Source organism: Asparagus officinalis, chromosome 8 (genome assembly GCF_001876935.1).
Source record: "Asparagus officinalis chromosome 8, Aspof.V1, whole genome shotgun sequence".
NCBI classification, from domain to species: Eukaryota; Viridiplantae; Streptophyta; class Magnoliopsida; order Asparagales; family Asparagaceae; genus Asparagus; species Asparagus officinalis.
In genome coordinates this window covers 15,728,596-15,747,881 of record NC_033801.1, presented here as the reverse complement: position 1 = coordinate 15,747,881, position 19,286 = coordinate 15,728,596, and the positions used below count along the sequence as shown (strand labels likewise).

The 19,286-nt window shown below is 48.6% G+C and overlaps 1 protein-coding gene across 1 annotated transcript in view; it reads left to right on the top strand.

Annotated features, from left to right (window-relative positions):
- LOC109851275 (DEAD-box ATP-dependent RNA helicase 37-like) overlaps positions 18,337–19,286 on the top strand; it is a 12,393-nt gene continuing 11,443 nt past the window's right edge. Inside the window, 3 exon segments of the mRNA XM_020421336.1 lie at positions 18,337–18,508; positions 19,089–19,284; position 19,286. The exon segment at position 19,286 is cut by the window's right edge and continues 447 nt beyond it. Of these exon segments, the coding sequence (XP_020276925.1) occupies positions 19,124–19,284; position 19,286 (162 nt within the window). The 5' untranslated portion in view covers positions 18,337–18,508; positions 19,089–19,123.

The window sequence follows — 19,286 nt, the reverse complement described above, 5'->3', positions numbered from 1 at the left end:
CCGTCTCGCTACCCGTTGCGTGCGTGAACTCCGTCTCTTGGAGCCACGCATGATGGTGCTAGAGGACTTGCTACGGGGAGGTCCGGAGGCTAAAATGGCATCCTGTCTAGCTCACTTCGGGCGTCAGGAAGCCCTGGAACAGGAAACCCGCTCCAAGGAGATAGCGGATTTGGAGTCTGTGGCTAACTTTTGGGTGAGCCAGCAACGTTTGCTAGAGGAGCAAGTCATTGATCTCAATCATACCATGGCTCGCCTGAGGGCCGAGTTAGGGCAGGCGGAGGCGAAGTGGAAGGCGCTCCAATCTGACGTGGTCAAGGTTAATGAGAACGCTGAGGCAGAGACTCGACGCCTGCTAGCTTTGCGCCAAGCAGATGCTGCCGCTGCGTCGAACCGCGAGGACCGGATCCGGAAGGCTGCTGAAAACAAGGCTCGGGAAGACCACGCGAGCCAGGTTGAGGCGGTCAAAGAGGAGATTTCCACCTTCAGCGTGTTCGACTGAGACTTCTGCCTCAGGACTGTATTAAGATGTTTTGCTTGCTTGTTTTTACATTTGGGACTATGCCATGACTCTTAAAGTCATAACTTTGTTCAAATGTATTGTCTTGAAACGCTGGGTGTATGTTTTGCTTCTTTGAACATGTTATTATGACTTTCGCAATTTGCAGAAAACATAACTTTGTTCAAATGTACTGTCTTAAAGTCCCAATGAGGTTTGTGCCCGCTCATTGCTTGCGTATTGGCGAGACTTAATTTGTTTTCAGGCGAGACTCGATCGCGGCGAGTTCCGCTTGGGTGCTAAACCCAACTGTTGGCGAGTTCAAGCAGATGAGTAAACTCCTTTGCTGGCGAGTTTCGCTTGGGAACGGAACCCAACGGCTGGCGAGTTTATACTACGTGCGAACTCCGTACGATGTTGGGCTTGTGTTGGAAACCTGACCCGATTTGCCCGGCGAGTTTGAACTTCAGGCGAAACTTGAGCAGTCAGCGAATTTGTCCAACAGTCGGAGATCCAACTACGGGCGAAACTCGTGCCACGTGTCAGTCGGCGGGGCCAAGTGCTTGCCAGCCAGGAGTCTGCAGGCGCATTAATGCTTATTTATGGTGAAGCGACCGGTCGCTTCGCCTCTCGTGCCCAATCCGATCTGTCGGTTCGGGGTTTCGAGAGCAGCCTTTAATGGCGTCGAGTTCGAAGCGTCGCAGGGCGTTTGGACCGCTTGATCGCTTGGGGTGATGAATCTCCACCGTTAAATTTTTCGGAATATATACTTGCACTTGCTCTTCTCCAGCAGAGTCCCTACCGCTTCGAGAGAAATCCGCTAGGAAGAGATCTCTGCGAAAAAGAACTCTCTCTCTCATGGCTTCCTCTTCTAATGATAGTGGTGCGGAGGGTGTCGGTTCTTCCTCCACCGTCGTCGACGTTGGTGCTCCGGCTGCCGTCCCCGCGATTCCGGACCCCTTGGCTCATCCCGCCTTCGTGCCCCTCCAGGAATTGGTGGGCTTGGTGCACGGGGTTGCCATCTCAGTCAGCGTTGGCGACGGACGTTACTACGACGCGCTCCCTCATGTGGAAGCGTGTTTGGAGGCGGTTCGCCGTGCGGGTGATGCCTCGCTCACACGGCGATGTGAGCGGGAGCTTGAGCGCATTGAGGGGTGGATGTACCGCCTCGAAGAATTGGCCAACGAAGATTCCTCTGATGAGCCGCCGCCCCCTTCTTTGTGTCATCTACTCGAGCGCAAAGAGCGAGCGAAAAGGATTCAGGCGAAAGAGGCCGAGCTCCAACGTCTGCGGAGGCGTCAACAAGCGGTGCTGGACCGGATGGATGCCTATCTGGACAGGGCCTTCTTCGAGGACGCTGGCTCCCTCCGCGGCGAGGCGAAGTTACGGGAGCGCCAGCTTACGGTGAGGAGGCTCGGCGAAGCTGCCGCGGCGGTGGACCAGGAGCTCCAGCTCCTTCGCCAAGAGGAAGAAGCCAGCGAGGCGGAGTTGGCCCGGCGGCAACCGGAGCGGAAGGAGAAGGCGAGGATCCAGCGGGCTGCGGAGCGTGCGAAGCTCAAAGCGAAGATCGGCTCGTTCAGCCTGCTGAAGTTTTTGTAATGCCGTGTTCAAGTCCATCCTTCTGTCTTCTTGAACTTTTTTTTTTGTGTCAACTTAGTTGGTACTTCGGGCATCACAACTAAACTGAAAACTCATGTAAATTATGGCCCGTAGTGGCCCTTTTGCTTATTCTGTTCACCTTTGCTTTGCGCATACAGTTTTCTCTCTTTGACTGCGCCGTTGGGCATTTGAATTGAACTTGACGATCCACTGATTGTCCTGTTTAGGACTTAGTCGTATTAAGCTCTTGTTTTGCTTTCTGTTGCTCATAGCGTGGGATCGGATTAACTCCGATCTTCGCGTTGTAGCTCCAACGGGATCGAGAGAGTAACCCTTGGATCGCAATAAAGAACAAACATTCGCCTTTACGGCCAACTGATGAACTTGACTTCGACTCGCTTTTCGGCGAGTTGTTGTATGGGGGAACCGACAGACAGGTTGTCTGTCGAACCGTGTTCGACAATTGTCGTCATGTGGGAATGTGACAATTGATTGTGGTAGGAGTCATCGCCTGGTAGACTCTACCTATCAGTTATCCTAAAGCAATGTTAGGACATCTGGAATAGGTCAAATAGTTCAGGGACGTAGGAGTGTGACTATTGACAGAAGTAATAGCACGTCGCATGGTAGGCTATTACTTAGGCTATGCTATTCGTAAGAATAACGGCGCCAACCATCAGAGGTGATCATTAACTTGATGGGATCTTGTCGCGATTGGAGCGACCGTGGGGGGAGGCTACCATTTCTCAGAATAAGAGTGGTAAGCGGATTTTGTCAGAGGTTTGATGTTAACTTGACGGGGAATGTCGTGATTGGAACGACTTTGAGGACCCACCATCCTTTAGAAGAGGATTGGTAAGTTGATTTTGTCAGAGGTTTAATGTTAACTTGACGGGGAATGTCGTGATTGGAACGACTTTGAGGACCCACCATCCTTTAGAAGAGGATTGGTAAGTTGATTTTGTCAGAGGTTTAATGTTAACTTGACGGGGAATGTCGTGATTGGAACGACTTTGAGGACCCACCATCCTTTAGAAGAGGATTGGTAAGTTGATTTTGTCAGAGGTTTAATGTTAACTTGACGGGGAATGTCGTGATTGGAACGACTTTGAGGACCCACCATCCTTTAGAAGAGGATTGGTAAGTTGATTTTGTCAGAGGTTTAATGTTAACTTGACGGGGAATGTCGTGATTGGAACGACTTTGAGGACCCACCATCCTTTAGAAGAGGATTGGTAAGTTGATTTTGTCAGAGGTTTAATGTTAACTTGACGGGGAATGTCGTGATTGGAACGACTTTGAGGACCCACCATCCTTTAGAAGAGGATTGGTAAGTTGATTTTGTCAGAGGTTTAATGTTAACTTGACGGGGGATGTCGTGATTGGAACGACTTTAGTGGATCCGCCATCTCATTGGAGAAGATAGGCGAATTGGATGGATTTGTCGTGATATGAACGACTTTAGTGGATCCGCCATCTCATTGGAGAAGATAGGCGAATTGGATTCCGTCAGAGGCTTTCGCCCGAACGGGTAAAGTAGGAGCAGTTTAGCCTCATGTACCAGTTGGAGGGCGCTGAGGGCCAGTTTAGACTCTTGCACTCGTGGGAGTTTGTGAAGGAGCACTATGGGTAGTACTTCTTCAGATACTTGCCGTTGATGGGCATCATGATTTTATCGCCGTTCGGTTTGACGAGGCGATAGGCGCCGTTCGAGTAGACTGTCTCTACTACGAATGGCCCTTCCCATTTGGACTGGAATTTCCCCTTCTTCTTGGAAGTGAGGATCATTGGTCTACGGACGGATAGGACGAGCTCTCCTTCTTTGAAGGCTCGGCGCTTGACTTTCTTGTCGAAGCTCCTGGCCATCCGAGCTTGGTAAAACTCGATGTGCTGCTGAGCTTCCAGTCGCCTGTCGTCCAGCGCTTCGAGTTCTGCGAGTCGAAGCCGGTGATTCTCCTCGGCTGTCATTCCTGTTGATAAGGCGACGCGGAGGGATGGAATCTGAATCTCTAACGGCAATACAGCTTCGCAGCCGTATACCAACGAGTAGGGCGTAGTGCCAGTCGGTGTGCGAACCGTCGTGCGATATGCCCACAGGCTTTCGCCTAGCTTTTCATTCCAGTCGCGCTTGCTAGTGGAAGTCAGCTTGGTCAAGATCTTGATGATCGTCTTGTTGAAAGCTTCGGCCAAACCATTCGCTGAAGGGTTGTAGGCCGTGGACGAGAGGTTCTGTATCCGGAGTTTGTCGCAGAACCGGGTGAAGGCATGGCTAACGAATTGCGTGCCGTTGTCGTGAATGATACGCCGGGGTACGCCGTATCGGTATATGACATGGTGCTTAATGAACTTAATCACGTCGCTAGTCTTGACTTCTCTTAAGGGGATGGCTTCTGCCCATTTAGAGAAATAGTCGGTGATCGCGAGGATGAAGCGATGGCCTCTCGCCGATGGTGGAGAAATTGGCCCGACTATGTCCATCCCCCATGCCTCGAAGGGCCAAGATGCCCTCGTCGGATGTAGATCCTCAGGAGGCTGGTGCATGTAGTTGGCGTGGATCTGGCATTCGTAACATCGCTTAGCATAAGCGACTGCATCAGTAACCATCCCAGGCCAGAAGTAGCCCATCCTACGTAAGCGATCCCAAAGCTTGGGTCCGGGCTGATGAGCTCCGCACACGCCGTCATGTGCTTCGCGTACGGCTTCTTGCGCCTCTGCTTTTGAAAGGCAGCGAAGTAGCAAGCCGTCATATGACCTGCGATACAACGTTTTAGTGGTTGAATCGTAGTAGAATCGCGAGGCACGTCGCCGGATAGACTCTCGTTCCTTCGAATCCTCAGGCAACATGCCGTATAGGACATAATCGATGATCGGGAGACGCCAGTCTTCCTGATCTGGCTGACCCGAGGCTTGATGAGTGGCGTTTGCCTCTGGGACGTCTCTGGGTCGAAAGAGTTTTCGGCTGGCGACAGCGACCTTTTGGGTCGTTCCAGGAGGCTGGGCTAAGTTAGCTGCCAAGGATGCGAGAGCATCCGCATGGGTGTTCTTTGAACGGAGCACGTGCTCAATACGGAAGCTCTCGAATGACTCCACTAGTCTGACCGCTGCTCGGTGGAGCGGGATAAGATCTTCATTCCTGACTTCGTATTCGCCAGTCATTTGTTTGACAATGAGTTGCGAATCGCCATAAGCCTCCAGATGCTTTATCCCGAGCTCTTTGGCTAACTCGAGCCCTATGAGCAACGCGTTGTACTCGGCTACGTTGTTGGTACATGGTTCCGTCAAGGAAAAGGCCCGGGGAAACACGTGACCATGCGGGGAGGTGAGGGCCACTCCCACTCCTGCAGAAATAGAGCCGCTCGCGCCTGCGCGGGACGCACCGTCGAAGAACATCTGCCACACCTCCGGCGACGAAGTCATATTGGCTTCGGGAGGTTCATCCGGCAGATCTTCGAATAGATCGGTCTTCTCCCCCAGCGGGTGACTAGCCATGAGATCGCAGATGGCTTGTCCCTTGACCGATTTCTGCGGCATGAAATGAATGTCGTATTGAGAGAGCAGAAGTGCCCACCTGGCCAGGCGCCAGTTTAGCGCTGCGGGTTGTGTCATGAAGACCCGAATGGGATTCATCCGGGAGATGACATGGATGGTTTGGCCAACCAAGTAGTGCCGCATCTTTTGGATAGCGAACACCAAGGCTAGGCATTCCTTCTCGACCATTGGGTACCGTTGCTCGGCGCCCTGCAAGGTTCTGCTCAGGTAGTAGATGCCCTGCTCGTGGCCTGCATCATCGTTCTGAGCTAAGAGGGCACCCAGAGAATGTTCCATAGCCCGTATGTATATGAGGAATGGCCTTCCTGAGATTGGCGCCGCAAGGACAGGCGGATTTGAGAGATAAGCTTTGATCTCCTCAAAAGCCTTTTGGCATGGCTCATCCCAGACGAAGGAGGTACCTTTCTTCATCAGCTTAGAGAAGGGTTGGCACTTGCCCGAGAGATTCGAGATGAATCTTCGGATATAAGCCAGTCGTCCTTGAAGGCCTCTCAGCTCTTTAAGATTTCGGGGTGGTTGGAGCTCTTGAATAGCTCGCACCTTGTCTGGATCAATTCGGATCCCTTTCGTCGTGACGACGAAGCCGAGGAATTTACCGCTAGACATCCCTAAGAATGACTTGGTAGGATTCATCTTGAGCTGATGAGTCCTCATGAGTTCGAACATGGCCTTCAAGTCTTGGAGGTGATCCTCCTTATGGCGACTCTTCACGACCAAGTCGTCCACATAGCATTCGACCGTCTTTCGCAGATGATCTTGAAAGATCATGCTCATGGCGCGTTGGTAGGTTGCGCCGGCGTTCTTGAGCCCGAAAGGCATGACGGTATAGCAATACACCCCCATGGGAGTTCTGAATGCAGTGTGTTTCTCGTCTTCGGGGTGCATTTTGATTTGGTTGTACCCCGAGAAGCCGTCCATGAAGGACATCCTCTCGAATCCGCACGTATTGTCAATGATGACATCCGTGATGGGCAGAGGGAATTCGTCTTTAGGGCATGCGGCGTTGAGGTTCCTAAAGTCGATGCAGATGCGGATCTTGCCGTTCTTCTTCAAGACTGGAACAATATTCGCCACCCAGTCGGGGTGTTGCTCCTCTCTGATGAAGCCGGATTCGATCAGCTTTTTTACTTCAGATTCGATCGCCTCCATGATTTGGGGGCGGAACCGCCTCTGCTGTTGTTTGACTGGCTTGGCGTCAGGGCTGATGTTGAGGCGATGCGTGGCGACCCGCGGATCCAGACCAGGCATATCCTCGTAATTCCAGGCGAAGACGTCAATGTATTCCCGTATGAGGGCGATGAGATCCTTTTTTTCTTGAGGAGGCAGGCTGTCGCTGATGAATATGGGTTTGGGATTCGCCTCAGTACCCATGTTCACCTGGAGGACTTCATCTTCAGTTGGTGGTTCGCGCTGTTCGAAGCGACTGTTCCACTGGGCGCTAACATGGCGATCCCATGTCTCGTCGTAAAGTGGAAGTCGTTCGTCCTCTGCCATTCCGGCGGGGTCTACTGTAGCCATGTTGACTGTAAGGCCATCGAACAGATCCCTTACGCTGACGTCGGAGTCCCAGGCCGAGGTTGTTGACGACTGATCCCCTGAACATGCGTAATCGGAATCTTCGTCGACGTAAAAACAACACTCCGATGAGGAGGAGGAGTAGCCTAAGCCTCTCCTAGTCCTGTTGAAGTAATTTGAGGGCTTCCCTTTGGGGACGTAGGATGGTTTGATGACCGTCTTGCGTCCTCGGCCGTAATTCAGGCCCTCTAAGCGAGTGAGGTCGTACCCCATGTTGCTCATTATGCGTTTCGCTACTCGACTGTATTGCGAGAACTGGGGTGCTGGGTCTTCGTCCTCAGATTCGTCCCATAGCGTGCGTAGGGGACGATCGATTCGACCGAAGATGATGTCTTTTCGATACCTCTTCCGTGCTGGCACGACGAATACAGCTCGCGATGGCTCGATCAGTCGCGTCTTGAAGACGTATGACGAACATACCGGCAAGTGTAGAGAAGACTCACTGTAGAGTGTCGACCATAGGTTATTAGGTGCGTCATCTTCGGACGAGGAGCAAGACGACAAATAAGCAAGGTCGGATTTTTCATTCATGATAAGCTTCTCTGCCTGAACGGCGTTGGTTACATGGTGACTCTCGTAACCAATTACAATTGACTCAAAGTCGTTCAGAATTAAGCTGTCACCGTATTCAGGCTCGCTGTCCGCCTCATTACCACTCTCCAGTTCTTCCACTGGTGGCTGTTCGGGGTCCTGGTACAGCAGAGAATCCGCGAAGTAGTTCTCGACCCCTTTAAAGGGATGTTTGTCGGCCACTACCGTTCTTACTCGCTCGTAGTCGTCCACATACTTCAAACATTGGTGTAGTGTGGATGGAACGATCCGGTTGCCATGAATCCACGGACGCCCCAGGAGTATGTTGTAGGAGGGTTCAGCATCGATAACGTAGCACGTCACCTCCGTCTTCATGTCGCCTATCCGACATTTCAGGCGGATTTTGCCGAGTGGCCGAGTCCCAGTGGCGTTGAAGCCGAAGATGGTAGTCGAGGTCGAGGCTAGGCGCTTCGACGGTATCCCCAAATGTTTGATTAGCTTCAGGGGCACGATGCTCAGTGCGGACCCCGGGTCAACCTGGATCCGATCCACTTTCGCCGAGCCGACGTATCCTGTGAAGTACAGCGGCCGGTCATGGGACGTGTTCTTGATGAGCATGTCCTCGGGGGTGAAAGTGATGCAGGGGATCTGTCTCTCGGAGACTTGGCAGCAAGTTGTACAGCCCTGTTCGATCTCCGTTTCTTTCGAGAAATGGGTCGAGAACGCCTCTGCGTCAGCCAACGCCTCTTGTAAGGCTTCCCGGGTAGGCCTAGACAACCGGAGGAGGTCGTACACGGTGATTCGCGCGGGTATGCTTTTCAATTGCGCGAGCACGTTGAACCGGTAAGGCTGGCGGCTTGAACTTGGCTCATCTGGATTGGGAGGGACTGCTGCGGCCGGCCTCGCGGGAGGTCCTGCTGGGTTTTCCGTCCTCGCGGGATATTGTTTTGCAAACTCCTTTCCGGCTCTCGTGGCGAAGACGTTGGTGTCTTCTTCAGAGTCGGTTAAGGCAGTCATCGCCGCGTCGTCTGTATCCAGGATGGCGGTGACAACGTTGCAATATTTCCTCTTAGCCTCCTTGGAAGGCTGTGCGGTCCACTGCTCGTCGTCGAGGAGGTCCGGATGGACCCACATCACTTGCCCTGATGGCAGAGTTTGTGGAACCAAACCCTTCTCCCGCTGGTTGTGAGGATCGTCGTTAGTGATCTTCAAAATCGCCTTGGGGATAGGAATTATCCCCGCCGGAGCTTGAACCTCTGGGAGACCCGTCCCAAAGCTCAAAGTGACCATGTTCGCCGTCACCTGCTTTTGGACCTTCTCTTTCTTCAAGACCCCCGCGTCGTAGAGGGCCTGGAGTTTGTCCTTGAGGACGTAGCATTTGGTTGTGTGATGCCCAAGGAATCTGTGATATGCACAGTAACTTGGGTCACCGGTTTTGTCTGCCTCTTCAGGCTTGGTGGCTTCCGGTAACTTAATCCGCCCACTCTTGAGTAGAGTGTCGAAGGTAGCTACCACCTGGTCTTCTTTGAAATCATATTGCCGCTGGGGGCGCGGTTCAAATTGCCTGGGTTTCGGCTTTTGAACGAACTTTGGCGCCGCGGCAGAGTCTACGGCCATAGCCTCTTTTCCCTTCGATCGGGGAGGGTTCTTTGGCGCAGCCGGCTCTGCTGCTCCCTTTTTGGACTGCGGCTCTTCGGCCTCCAGCCTCTTGATCATATTTTCGACTTGCTCACCTTGGCGAACAAGCTCCTTCCAAGTCCGGGTCTCTACCGCCCCTATCTTGGACAAGATATGGATCGACAGGTTGTTGCGGCACATCTCGATCAGTGTCGCCTCGGAAACTTGGTCCCGACAGTGGACTGATCGGTTCCGAAATCTCTTCACGAAGTCATTGACCGATTCCGACTTCCGTTGCTTCTCAGCAAGGAGAGTGGCCATTGACACCTCGGTGTCGTCGTCGAAGAAGCGGGCGAGGAAAAGCTTTTCAACGTCGGCCCACGCCTTGATAGAGCCGGGCTCCAATTTGCGGAACCATTCAAAGGCCACCCCCTTGAGGGTACCTATGAACAGTCGAGTGAGAATGGCGTCATTCCCGGTAAGGAATCCGGTTTGCGCCATAAAATAATAGATGTGCTGCGAGGGTGACCCCTTGCCATCAAACTGTAACAAGCTGATGGGTTTGAACTTCGCTGGGTATGGGACCGTGTCCCATTCCGTGGGGTAGGGACGTACCACCCCCAGCTTGTTCATATTTTGCTGAAGCTTCAGCGCGTTCAGCTGGTCTTGGAATTCATCGAACCTCTTGTCACGGGTGCTATCCGCAGTGTGCGACGTTCCTATTGATGTCTTGGAGGAATAATCGGAATGTTGATTATCCTCCGCCTCAGACACGGGACGGAGGGGAGGTACCCACTCCCTGTCTCTAGTTTGCCGGGGTAAGGGGCGTTGGGCCCTTTTCTTCTTTTTCTTCTTGTTCAGCAGTTGTTCCATCATCTCTCTTAGAGAGTCGATGGTCGCCTGCTGTTCCTCCAACTTTTGAGCCATTGTCTGCTCGTGGTTGGTATTGGTCATGTGTGCCTTCGCCTGCGCGTCTTGGCTTGAGCGCGAGGTCTGAGATGTGGCAGCGGCCGAATGGTCCTCATCTTCGCCGCAGGAGGGAGGTATTAGGTTGGAATAGTCAAACCCAATACTTACCCCCCGGTGACTACGGGTTCGCTGGAATATGCCTTCCTGCCGGCGTCGAGCGGACCGAGTGTTAGGTCTTAGGGCGGAATCCGAGTCTGGCGAGTCGGAGAGTACTGCCTTCCCTTTATCCGTCATGTTAACCGTGGCGGATGAGAGTTCCAAGTCATCGGCAGCGCGTCTTTTTTGGTGACGGCGCCTTTGACGGGAGGGCCTTGGTCGAGAGGACTGTTGGGACAGTCTCCCAAACACCGAAGGTCTCGCCGTTCCGACGCATTGACAGTCGGCGAGGACCGTGTGGATGAGTCTCTCGCAGTGGCACTGAGGATTCGCCTCATGGATAGTGCGTTTGCGAGTTAAATATTCTCTGAGGTCTTCTACGGGCGGTTGGTGACAACCCCCGGCCTCAGAAGAGTCGCTCTGGTGAGTCGACGAGAGGTTTTTGGGTGCGCCCTCTGGTGCGCGTTGGATGGAATGCTTTGGTGCTGGAGTCGAGCGATCTCGCCTTGACTGGCGAGTCTTCGCGTTTGAGCGAGCTCCAGTACGTGGGCGGGTTTCACCCCTTCGCCTGGAAGAACGGGTTCGCGAGGACTCGCCTACTTCTCTACCTTTACGTTTATCCGTCAAATGGTTATGACGAGGCTCGCCAGCCTTCGAGGATTCGCCTACTCGGGTAGGCTCACTCCTTGGAAGTGAGTTATTCGCATCAGGGATATGACCTGAGAAGCGAAGTCTTCCCGAGCGGGCGGCTCTGCCTTCCTCAGTTGGCGCTCCTGACTTGGAGGGCCTCCCAATGTCGGGCAGTTTGCCTTCTCGCCTAGCGTTCCTCGGGCCCGTATGATGGCTCAGGCCGTTATGAGGAACGGAGGTTTGGACCTCCTGTCTGACGAGTTCCTGCCGCCGCTGTTGGTTAGTTCTCCCAACGGGGAGAACGTCACCGCGAGCTGTGGCAGCGTGGTTTGTGCCGGAGTGAACCGGCGTTCCCTTCGGGGTAGGTGTCTGCGGGGATCGCTTGGCGACCCATTTGGCAGACCCTTGCCCTTTGCGCTCGACCCCCGGCTTGGCGTTGATCGATTGTGAGGGAACGGGTTCTTCCGATGAGACTCGGGTAGAACCCGTAGGTGCAGAGGCTTTGACCGTCTGAGGTCGGCCTCGACGCACGACTCTGTGACGTTTGCGGGACGCATCGCCACCAGAGGAGGAGGAGGACAAGTACTCTTCGTACTTGGCCTGGTCGAACTCAATTTCTAGGGACTCCACTGTCGTCCCTACAGCAACCTCATCAAACTGAGCCACCACCATTTCACTCGATGAAACAGCTTCTCCCACTGTGGTCGCCATCTTCTGTAGGGTGAATATTTGATTTCCCGAAAGAGGGAGTTTCGTTTGTATTTATAAGAAGGCTTATTACAAACTAATGATCAAATAGTTACAACAGAAGCAGAGGGAAGGCCCTCTTTGTTTTGTGTGGGGACTTTTAGGTGGCTACAGGATGCTTCGCTCGATGCTCGTGTCGAGTCTGCTTCCCTTGGACCGTTCGAATGAGGTTGCTGGAGAGCTTCAGTTCGCAGTAGAAGCTCAACTTGAGAGAGTTCGGGTCTGTTTAGTTCGCCGGCGATCGGAGCTCGGAACTAAGCAGTGGTGCTGCAATGCAAAAAGGTTATGCAGAGAGCTTGGTCTCAACTCTTTTCTCTAAGTTTTGCGACCTCTCCTCCAGTGTGCCGGAAGAGGCTTTTAAATGGGAGAAGGACAACTTGACTCCTCCTTGAATTGTGGGATGTGACCACATCTTCTTCAGAGACGTCTAGCTGTTCCTCGAAACCATGAACGGTCATTCCAGGGATTGTGCTTTATGTCCTGTCACCTACGATGGGAAGGCCCATTCTTGTATGTGAGGCAACAAACGACTACTATCCGAGTGGATTTGACCAGCATTAATGAACCGCATTTATGAGTCCGCAGATCGATGAGGCGTCTGTCCGATCACCAGTACTGTGCGTGACCGCCCGGCGTGCTTTGAGCACGACGCTTTCTCCTTTCCGGTCAGGAGAGGCGGTGAAGTAGGTGTACAGTACTCGAGTGAGTCTAGCCAGCTTGCCGAGTGCCGGCGGACCCAGCTCCAGACTCAGACAGCCGAGGTGAGTCGCATTTATGAATGCTCAGGTTGACTCGACACCTGTCCAGCTCCTTCGCGCTGTGCGCACTGTGGGCGGCCGTTTTGACGGTCCTGGGGTACTGTGCTCTCTCTCCCTTCGGGTCGAGAGGGATGGGAAGGTCCATCTCAGCACGTGGGGTAGTGGATACCCAGCTGTACTGACGGTTCTGGGGCTTGCTGGCGGATTCGACTCCGAACTCGGGCAGGCGAGTTGAGCGAAGAGCAAATTTCCGCCATCCTGATCGCTCCTGACTCATGCTGGCGAGTCGACCGTTAGGCGAACCTGGATTTGAGCACAGTCGACGTCTACGCGGTTTAGGTCCGTGTCAGAGAACTGGGCGTGCGAACTCACTGTAGACAAATTCCCTGTAGACCCATAGAGGTATTTTTTACCGTCTACAACGCGCTGTCAGCCGAGGGGGAGGGTCGAGGTTGAAGTCGTCTTTTGGCTTATAACGAGGGGTGTTGAAAAGTAACGTCTTTCGAGTCGACCCCACGAGGTGTCGAATAATTGATCGAGTGGACTCGCGGCGAGTCATCTTCCATAATAGGACCAATAAGTACCACCCTTCGAGTCGGCCTAAGGAGACGGCGACTCGGCTAAGACGAGATTCTGACAGTCCTGATCATCAATTCGATTTGAACGATGCATGTCGGGGGACACATATCCATTGTTGGCAAAGGGCCACAATTTGGTGACTAAAAACACCATAACACTAACTTATACATATGTGTATGTATCTCTTTCTCTCTCTCTTCTTCACCATTCTCACTAAAAAAAGGAGCAGCGACAAAAAATAGCAGAGTATGTAGCAAATTGGTCCTCCAAATCTTTAGGTATTTGAAATTATACCCCAAAAGTACAAAATTTGAAATCAGTTCCCCATTTTTCAAAATTTGAAATTATTAGCCCGAAATCTTTAAGTAATTTTAGAAAAAAAGCCCCTCAAATCTTCATAGTTGAAATTAGTCCGACAAATCGTTTGTTTATGTCAGAAAGTTGTTATGCGATTTACAGGAGGTTAAACTTGATTTTTGGTCCCTTAATCACTTTTGATAATTAATCTTCAGCTGAGGATCTTGACCTATATTTTCTACAAAATAACAGAGATTAGAGGCACTGGAGTTTATTTCTCTGACGTGCCTTTTGACGCTCAAGTGAATGACTGTTTCTCATTAATCTGAAGAGAAAAATAAAGTGTAGTCTTATTGACTTTTGTGTGTCAAATTGTGTACATTGGTTTGGTGGATCACCATTATTTATAGAGGGTTTACAAGACATGTCAGTAATTTTAGTTGAATGTGTGCAATTCTGGATCAGGCCTTACTTTACATCTGTCAGCAATTGATTGGCTGAGTCGTCTTTGTATAATGATGGGACTTGTGGAGTGGATGCGTGTTCGAGGAGCATTAAAGGTTCTAGCTCACAAGGTCATTATGACTCTGATGTCACGTTAATTGTTGATGGTGATTGGGTGGCGAAGTACAGACATGATTGTACATTCATTAAATGTAACGTGACTTTTGATGACGCTTGTCAAGTCGTTTCACTATTGGAAATGTGCTGTGTCGGGTTCAAGTGGAGAACGTCCTTTATCTTGGAGTCGGACATCTAGCAAGGCTCAGATCAGAAGTGCCTTTCGTCTCATATTTGGATCGCGAGGCAGGTCACCCGCCTTATCACTCAGGTTAGGCTTGTTGATGCTTTTAGGAATAGACGAGATAGCTACTACATGGCCACTCTTATTAGGCTTGGTAATTCCCAGGGTATAGCATCATTTGATGTGATGCTAACCAGAGGGATAATTTCATAACACTTAGTATAGTTGGAGCAATAATTTCAATGCGTGAAGATTTGGAGTTTTTATAATGCCTTGTTTGGATGAGTGTGGGTAGGGAAATAAACGTTATATTCGCTTAGTTTGAGATTTTTTTTGAAGGGAATGAAGGGGAATAGAAGCAACAAAGTTGGCATCCATTAACCTTTGTTCTGTATAATTCCCTCCACCCTCCCCCCCAACCAAAAAAAAAAATCTAATGGTATGTTTGGGAGTTCACTTAGGAAAGGGAAGGAAGGAGATCCCCCCCTTCCTTCCCTTCCTCTTCATTACCCCCAAATTTGGAGTGTAACATTTTGGCACAAATTTCCCCATTCCCCTCCTTTACCCTCCTAAATGCAACTCCCAAAGGTTAAAATTACATTTCTCTTATCCTCTCCCTCTCTACTAGGGGTGAGCATCGGTCGATTCGATTTGGTTTTTACCAAAATTTGAACAACCGAACCGAACCGCCTACAATTCAAAACCGAACCGAACTATTGCAAGTCGGTTCGGTTAGGTTTGTTTGGTTACTCTATAGTTAAATTTATCATGCTGGATGGAAGTTGATCTCTACATTAGAGAAGTTAGCAATCTCAGATTTGAACTATCCATGAATAGATGTAGCGATAAGTTGGCAAGTTTGGCACAAGAAATACTACTTGAAGGTACGTCAAATCTAAGGTAGAAGCTCTACTAAATAGCATAAAGGTACACCTCTTTAAAGTTGAAATTAGTTCGAGTGATGCTATCAGGCTGGATTCAATCAATCCTTGCTCAAATTTATGTGAAATATACAAAGCAAAAAAAATCTTACCTCCTCCTCCGAAAGTATCAACAAATCATTCTCTAATACTTCTTCTTGAAAAGTATCCTGAACTACCAAATCCAGCATATGAAACCCCTCAGATTCGACACATTTAGCGATTCCACCACTGTCCTAATTACTCTCTGTCAAAGGGAAGATAATAAAATAAACAAAACCTAATTTATAAGGCTAAAAAACTGGGCCTTTAAAATATCTATCCTAATCAACCAAAATTACAAATTTACCCCAATTCTACCACACTGAGTTAAAATATCCCCGGTCGGCCGTATATTGGGGGTATGTGTGCCAAAAAAATCAAATCATTACCTTCTTCCTCATCGTTCTGCTGAGTGATTTGAGCCTTGACCTCTTCGAAGAGTAGCGGAGTGATTTGAGCCTTGACCTCTTCGAAGAGTAGCGGAGTGATTTGAGCCTTGACCTCTTCGAAGAGTAGCGGCTCAAACACTTTGATGTGCTCATCAAGATCCTTGAAGTTGTTCTTGACTCGCTTCAATCTTCCGCTACCGGCTCTGTCCCTCTTCTGCAATTTGTGAAAGAAAATTAGAGAGATTGAAATCGTGACTTCGACTTCTTAGCAACACACAGTTCACGTCTCGACCTCCCCCGCTCGGCGCTCCCCCTCCTCTCAAACCCTCCCTCGTGTTGCCACCTCGGTATCCCTCCTTCCGTCCTAAAAAGACCCCTTCGAATCAATATCCCTCCACCCTCTAGCTCCTCGATCCACCAGCTCGGCTCTCATCTCCATCCCGCCTTGCTGCTGGGAAGACAGGGTTGAGTGGTTCTGCACGCCGTGGAGAGAACACGGAGTTAGGATTAGGGATCTGACGGTCAAGCAAGGGTGCTGCGACCGGATGACTGGGAGGGGATGATATCTATGGTGGGAGCCCTGGATCAGGACGAGAGAGAGAGAGAGAGAGAGAGAGAGAGAGAGAGAGAGAGCAACGGGAGAGTTAGGGTTTAATCTCAAGGGGAATGAGAATGAGGGATTTTGTAGTTATCTTAGTCAGGTAATGGGTTATGGGTAGCGGTAATGAGAGAGAGAGAGAGAGCCACAGTTCAGACGGGTTGGTTTAATCGGGTTGGACTTATCTGAAACCGACCCGAACAGATGGAACTTCAAAACCGCACCGAACTGTTCCAATTCGATCGGTTTGGTCGGTTAGGACCGAACTTTGCACACCCTTACTCTCTACCCTCCATCCAAACAAGCCATAAAACAATGAGGGTGTAGATGAAGTAAAACAATATGGACTATCATAATACAAATCAAACGAGTAAAAAATAATTCTCCTCCATTCCCTTTAGTAAACTCCCAAACATGATTATTACATTTCTCCTCCCCCTTCCTTTTTTTTCCTTTGCGTTATTTCTCATTCCCTTCTTTCCTTTCACGCCCATTAGTAAACTACCAAACATAGCATTAAGGATTTTGGGAACTAATTTCATATTATGATTTCTATCAAAACTTTTACATGTTTGCTGTGATTGTAACAATATGAATTCTTAAAGAACAACTCACATAGTAGTGGGGGAATGACTCTTATAATAGTGCGGTGGTTTTTTATTTTGATAATGTAGCTCGGAATCGAACTGAAAACCGTGGGAGCCATATTAGAACTTCCCAAATGTCCGGGTCATCCGCAGTGGGTTAGTAGAGTGGTTTAAATCAAAGGTAGGGAGTAAATACATTTTCAAACTCTCTACCCCGTGAATGATATATATCATTTCTATTTTATGCGGTGTTTTGATAAAATCTTTATTCCAATCGAAACAAACATCATGCTGTTCAAAGTCTATATTTTTTTCTAAGAATTCTAAATGTTTAAATCTGTCTACGAATTTACTGTTCAGTTTTAGGGGGTGTTTGGTTCAATTTCTAAAAATTATAGGAAATGTTTTCCACCTAAAATATGATTTCCTTGAATTTCTTAAAAAAATTATAGGAAAAGTTTTGAGAAATCAAAAAGTACCAATTTTCTTGTTTTTTTGTACTTTGCTTGTTTGGTTCAAAACAAGAAAATAACTCATAACTTTATAGAAAATAACAAGATTTGGTAGGTTTTTAATTAAATATGGCATGTGTCAGATTTCTGGTGTTTTCCTCTCATTTTGAGAGGAAATTGTTTTTTGTAAAATTTGGTAGGTTTTGATATTTTATAGAAAATATTTCTGTAAATTTTTTGTTGAACCAAACACAATTTATAGAAATCTCTGAAAAACTTTTAATTACAAATTTGCCATTGTCAGATGTTTTGAGAAAAGTTTTCTCAAAAAGTGTGCAACCAAACAGCCCCTTATGGGGTGTTTGGTTACATTTCTATAAATTATAGGAAATGTTTTTCATCCCAAATTTGATTTCCTTGTATTTCTTAAAAAAATTATAGGAAAAATTTTGAGAAGTTAAAAAGTACAAATTTTCTTATTTTTTGTATTGTGCTTGTTTGGTTCAAAACAAGAAAATGAGAAATAACTTTTGGGAAAATAGCAACATTTCCTATAATTTATAGAAATGTAACCAAACACCACCAACTTTATAGAAAAGTGAGAACTTTGTAGAAAAGAGTTAATGAGTTTTATTATTTAAATAATGAATGCGTCAGATTTCCAAGAGATTTCCTCCCATTTTAGAAGGAAATCAATTTCCATAAAATTTGGTACTTTTGGGCACTTTACAGAAAACATTTTTGTAAATTTTTTTGGAGCCAAACACAGTTTATATAAATGTATAGAAAACTCTTAATTACATAAATGCCATGCGTCAATACTTTTGAGAAAACATTTCTAAAAAACAATGCAACCAAACACCCCCTTATTCTACCCGGCATCTAGAAAAGCAAGGGTGGGGGATAAAAAAAAAAAAAAAAAAATCTCTAACCCCGAAAGTAATTGGCCATCGACATTCTCCAACATGCACAGAATCAAACGGCTGATACGCTCCTGCACACACAAATCCATATGCTGCAAACATCCTAGTCATCGTGTACTGCGGCGCCTGTGGACCGCTCGTTTCGGCGCTCACGTCAGCCCCAGCTCGTACGGACACCCCTAAATTCCTTCCTAATTTTGGTCCCCCGGTTTAAAAGGCCTTTGCAAAAAAAGAAAATTAGAGAAAAATTCGCGTTTGCGTAGAAAGCCAAAAGAAGTAAAGGTCGAGATATTTTCTCTTGAGTCTCCTCCTCTTCTCTCTCTCTCTCTCTCTTTCTCATCGAAGTTAGGGTTTCGTTTTTTCCAGCGAGCGATTCTAGGGTTTCATCCGATTTTCTCCGAATCCGCAGGTAACTCTTGTTTCCTCTCTTTCTCTATCTTCTGGATCTCTAACTTTTCATCGGTAGAGAGCGATTTCTTCGTTAGGGTTTCGAAATTCCTTTTTTTTTTTTAATTTTTTGCTGAAAGATTACAAGTATTGGTTATCGATCTGGTGCTGTGATGTTGTTTCCTGAAGTTAGGGTTTGCTGTTTGATGCGGATCTACTGATTTGGGCTTTCTTAAGGTTTAAGTTTTTTATGAGGTTATTGTTTTCTCATCCCAAATTCTTTTTTTTTGTTCGTTTAGGGTTTCTAGGTTGTAATTTAGGTTTCATCGGTTTTAGATTCCCATTGTTGGGTATCAGGGGTGTATATTTTTTGGGGTTTTTATTACTAAATGAGATGAGATTCATTTTCTAATGCAATATCTGTTTTCTCCTAGGTAAGTTGAAAAGCTGCATTGAAATTTTTACAATCTTTTTTTTGCTTCCAATTTTGTCAATTTGATGTCGCCCCTTAAAGATATCATTGTCATATTATTTGCAGAAAGTTGTAATTCAAATTTGAATGGTCGTACTTAACACTGCAAGTCTTTTATCGTGAATCGAAGATTTTAAATAGGCACTGCATCCCCTCAATCTCATTATGCGAACTTCTTGGGCCGACTCTGTTGCCAATGCTGAGAGCTCCGGTGCTGCTGGTGCCGGGAATGACTCTCGTCCTGCCCGTGCTTCTTATGTCCCTCCCCATCTGCGTAACCGCCAGCCATCCTCCGATGCTGCACCACCTCCATCTCAATCTGACGGCC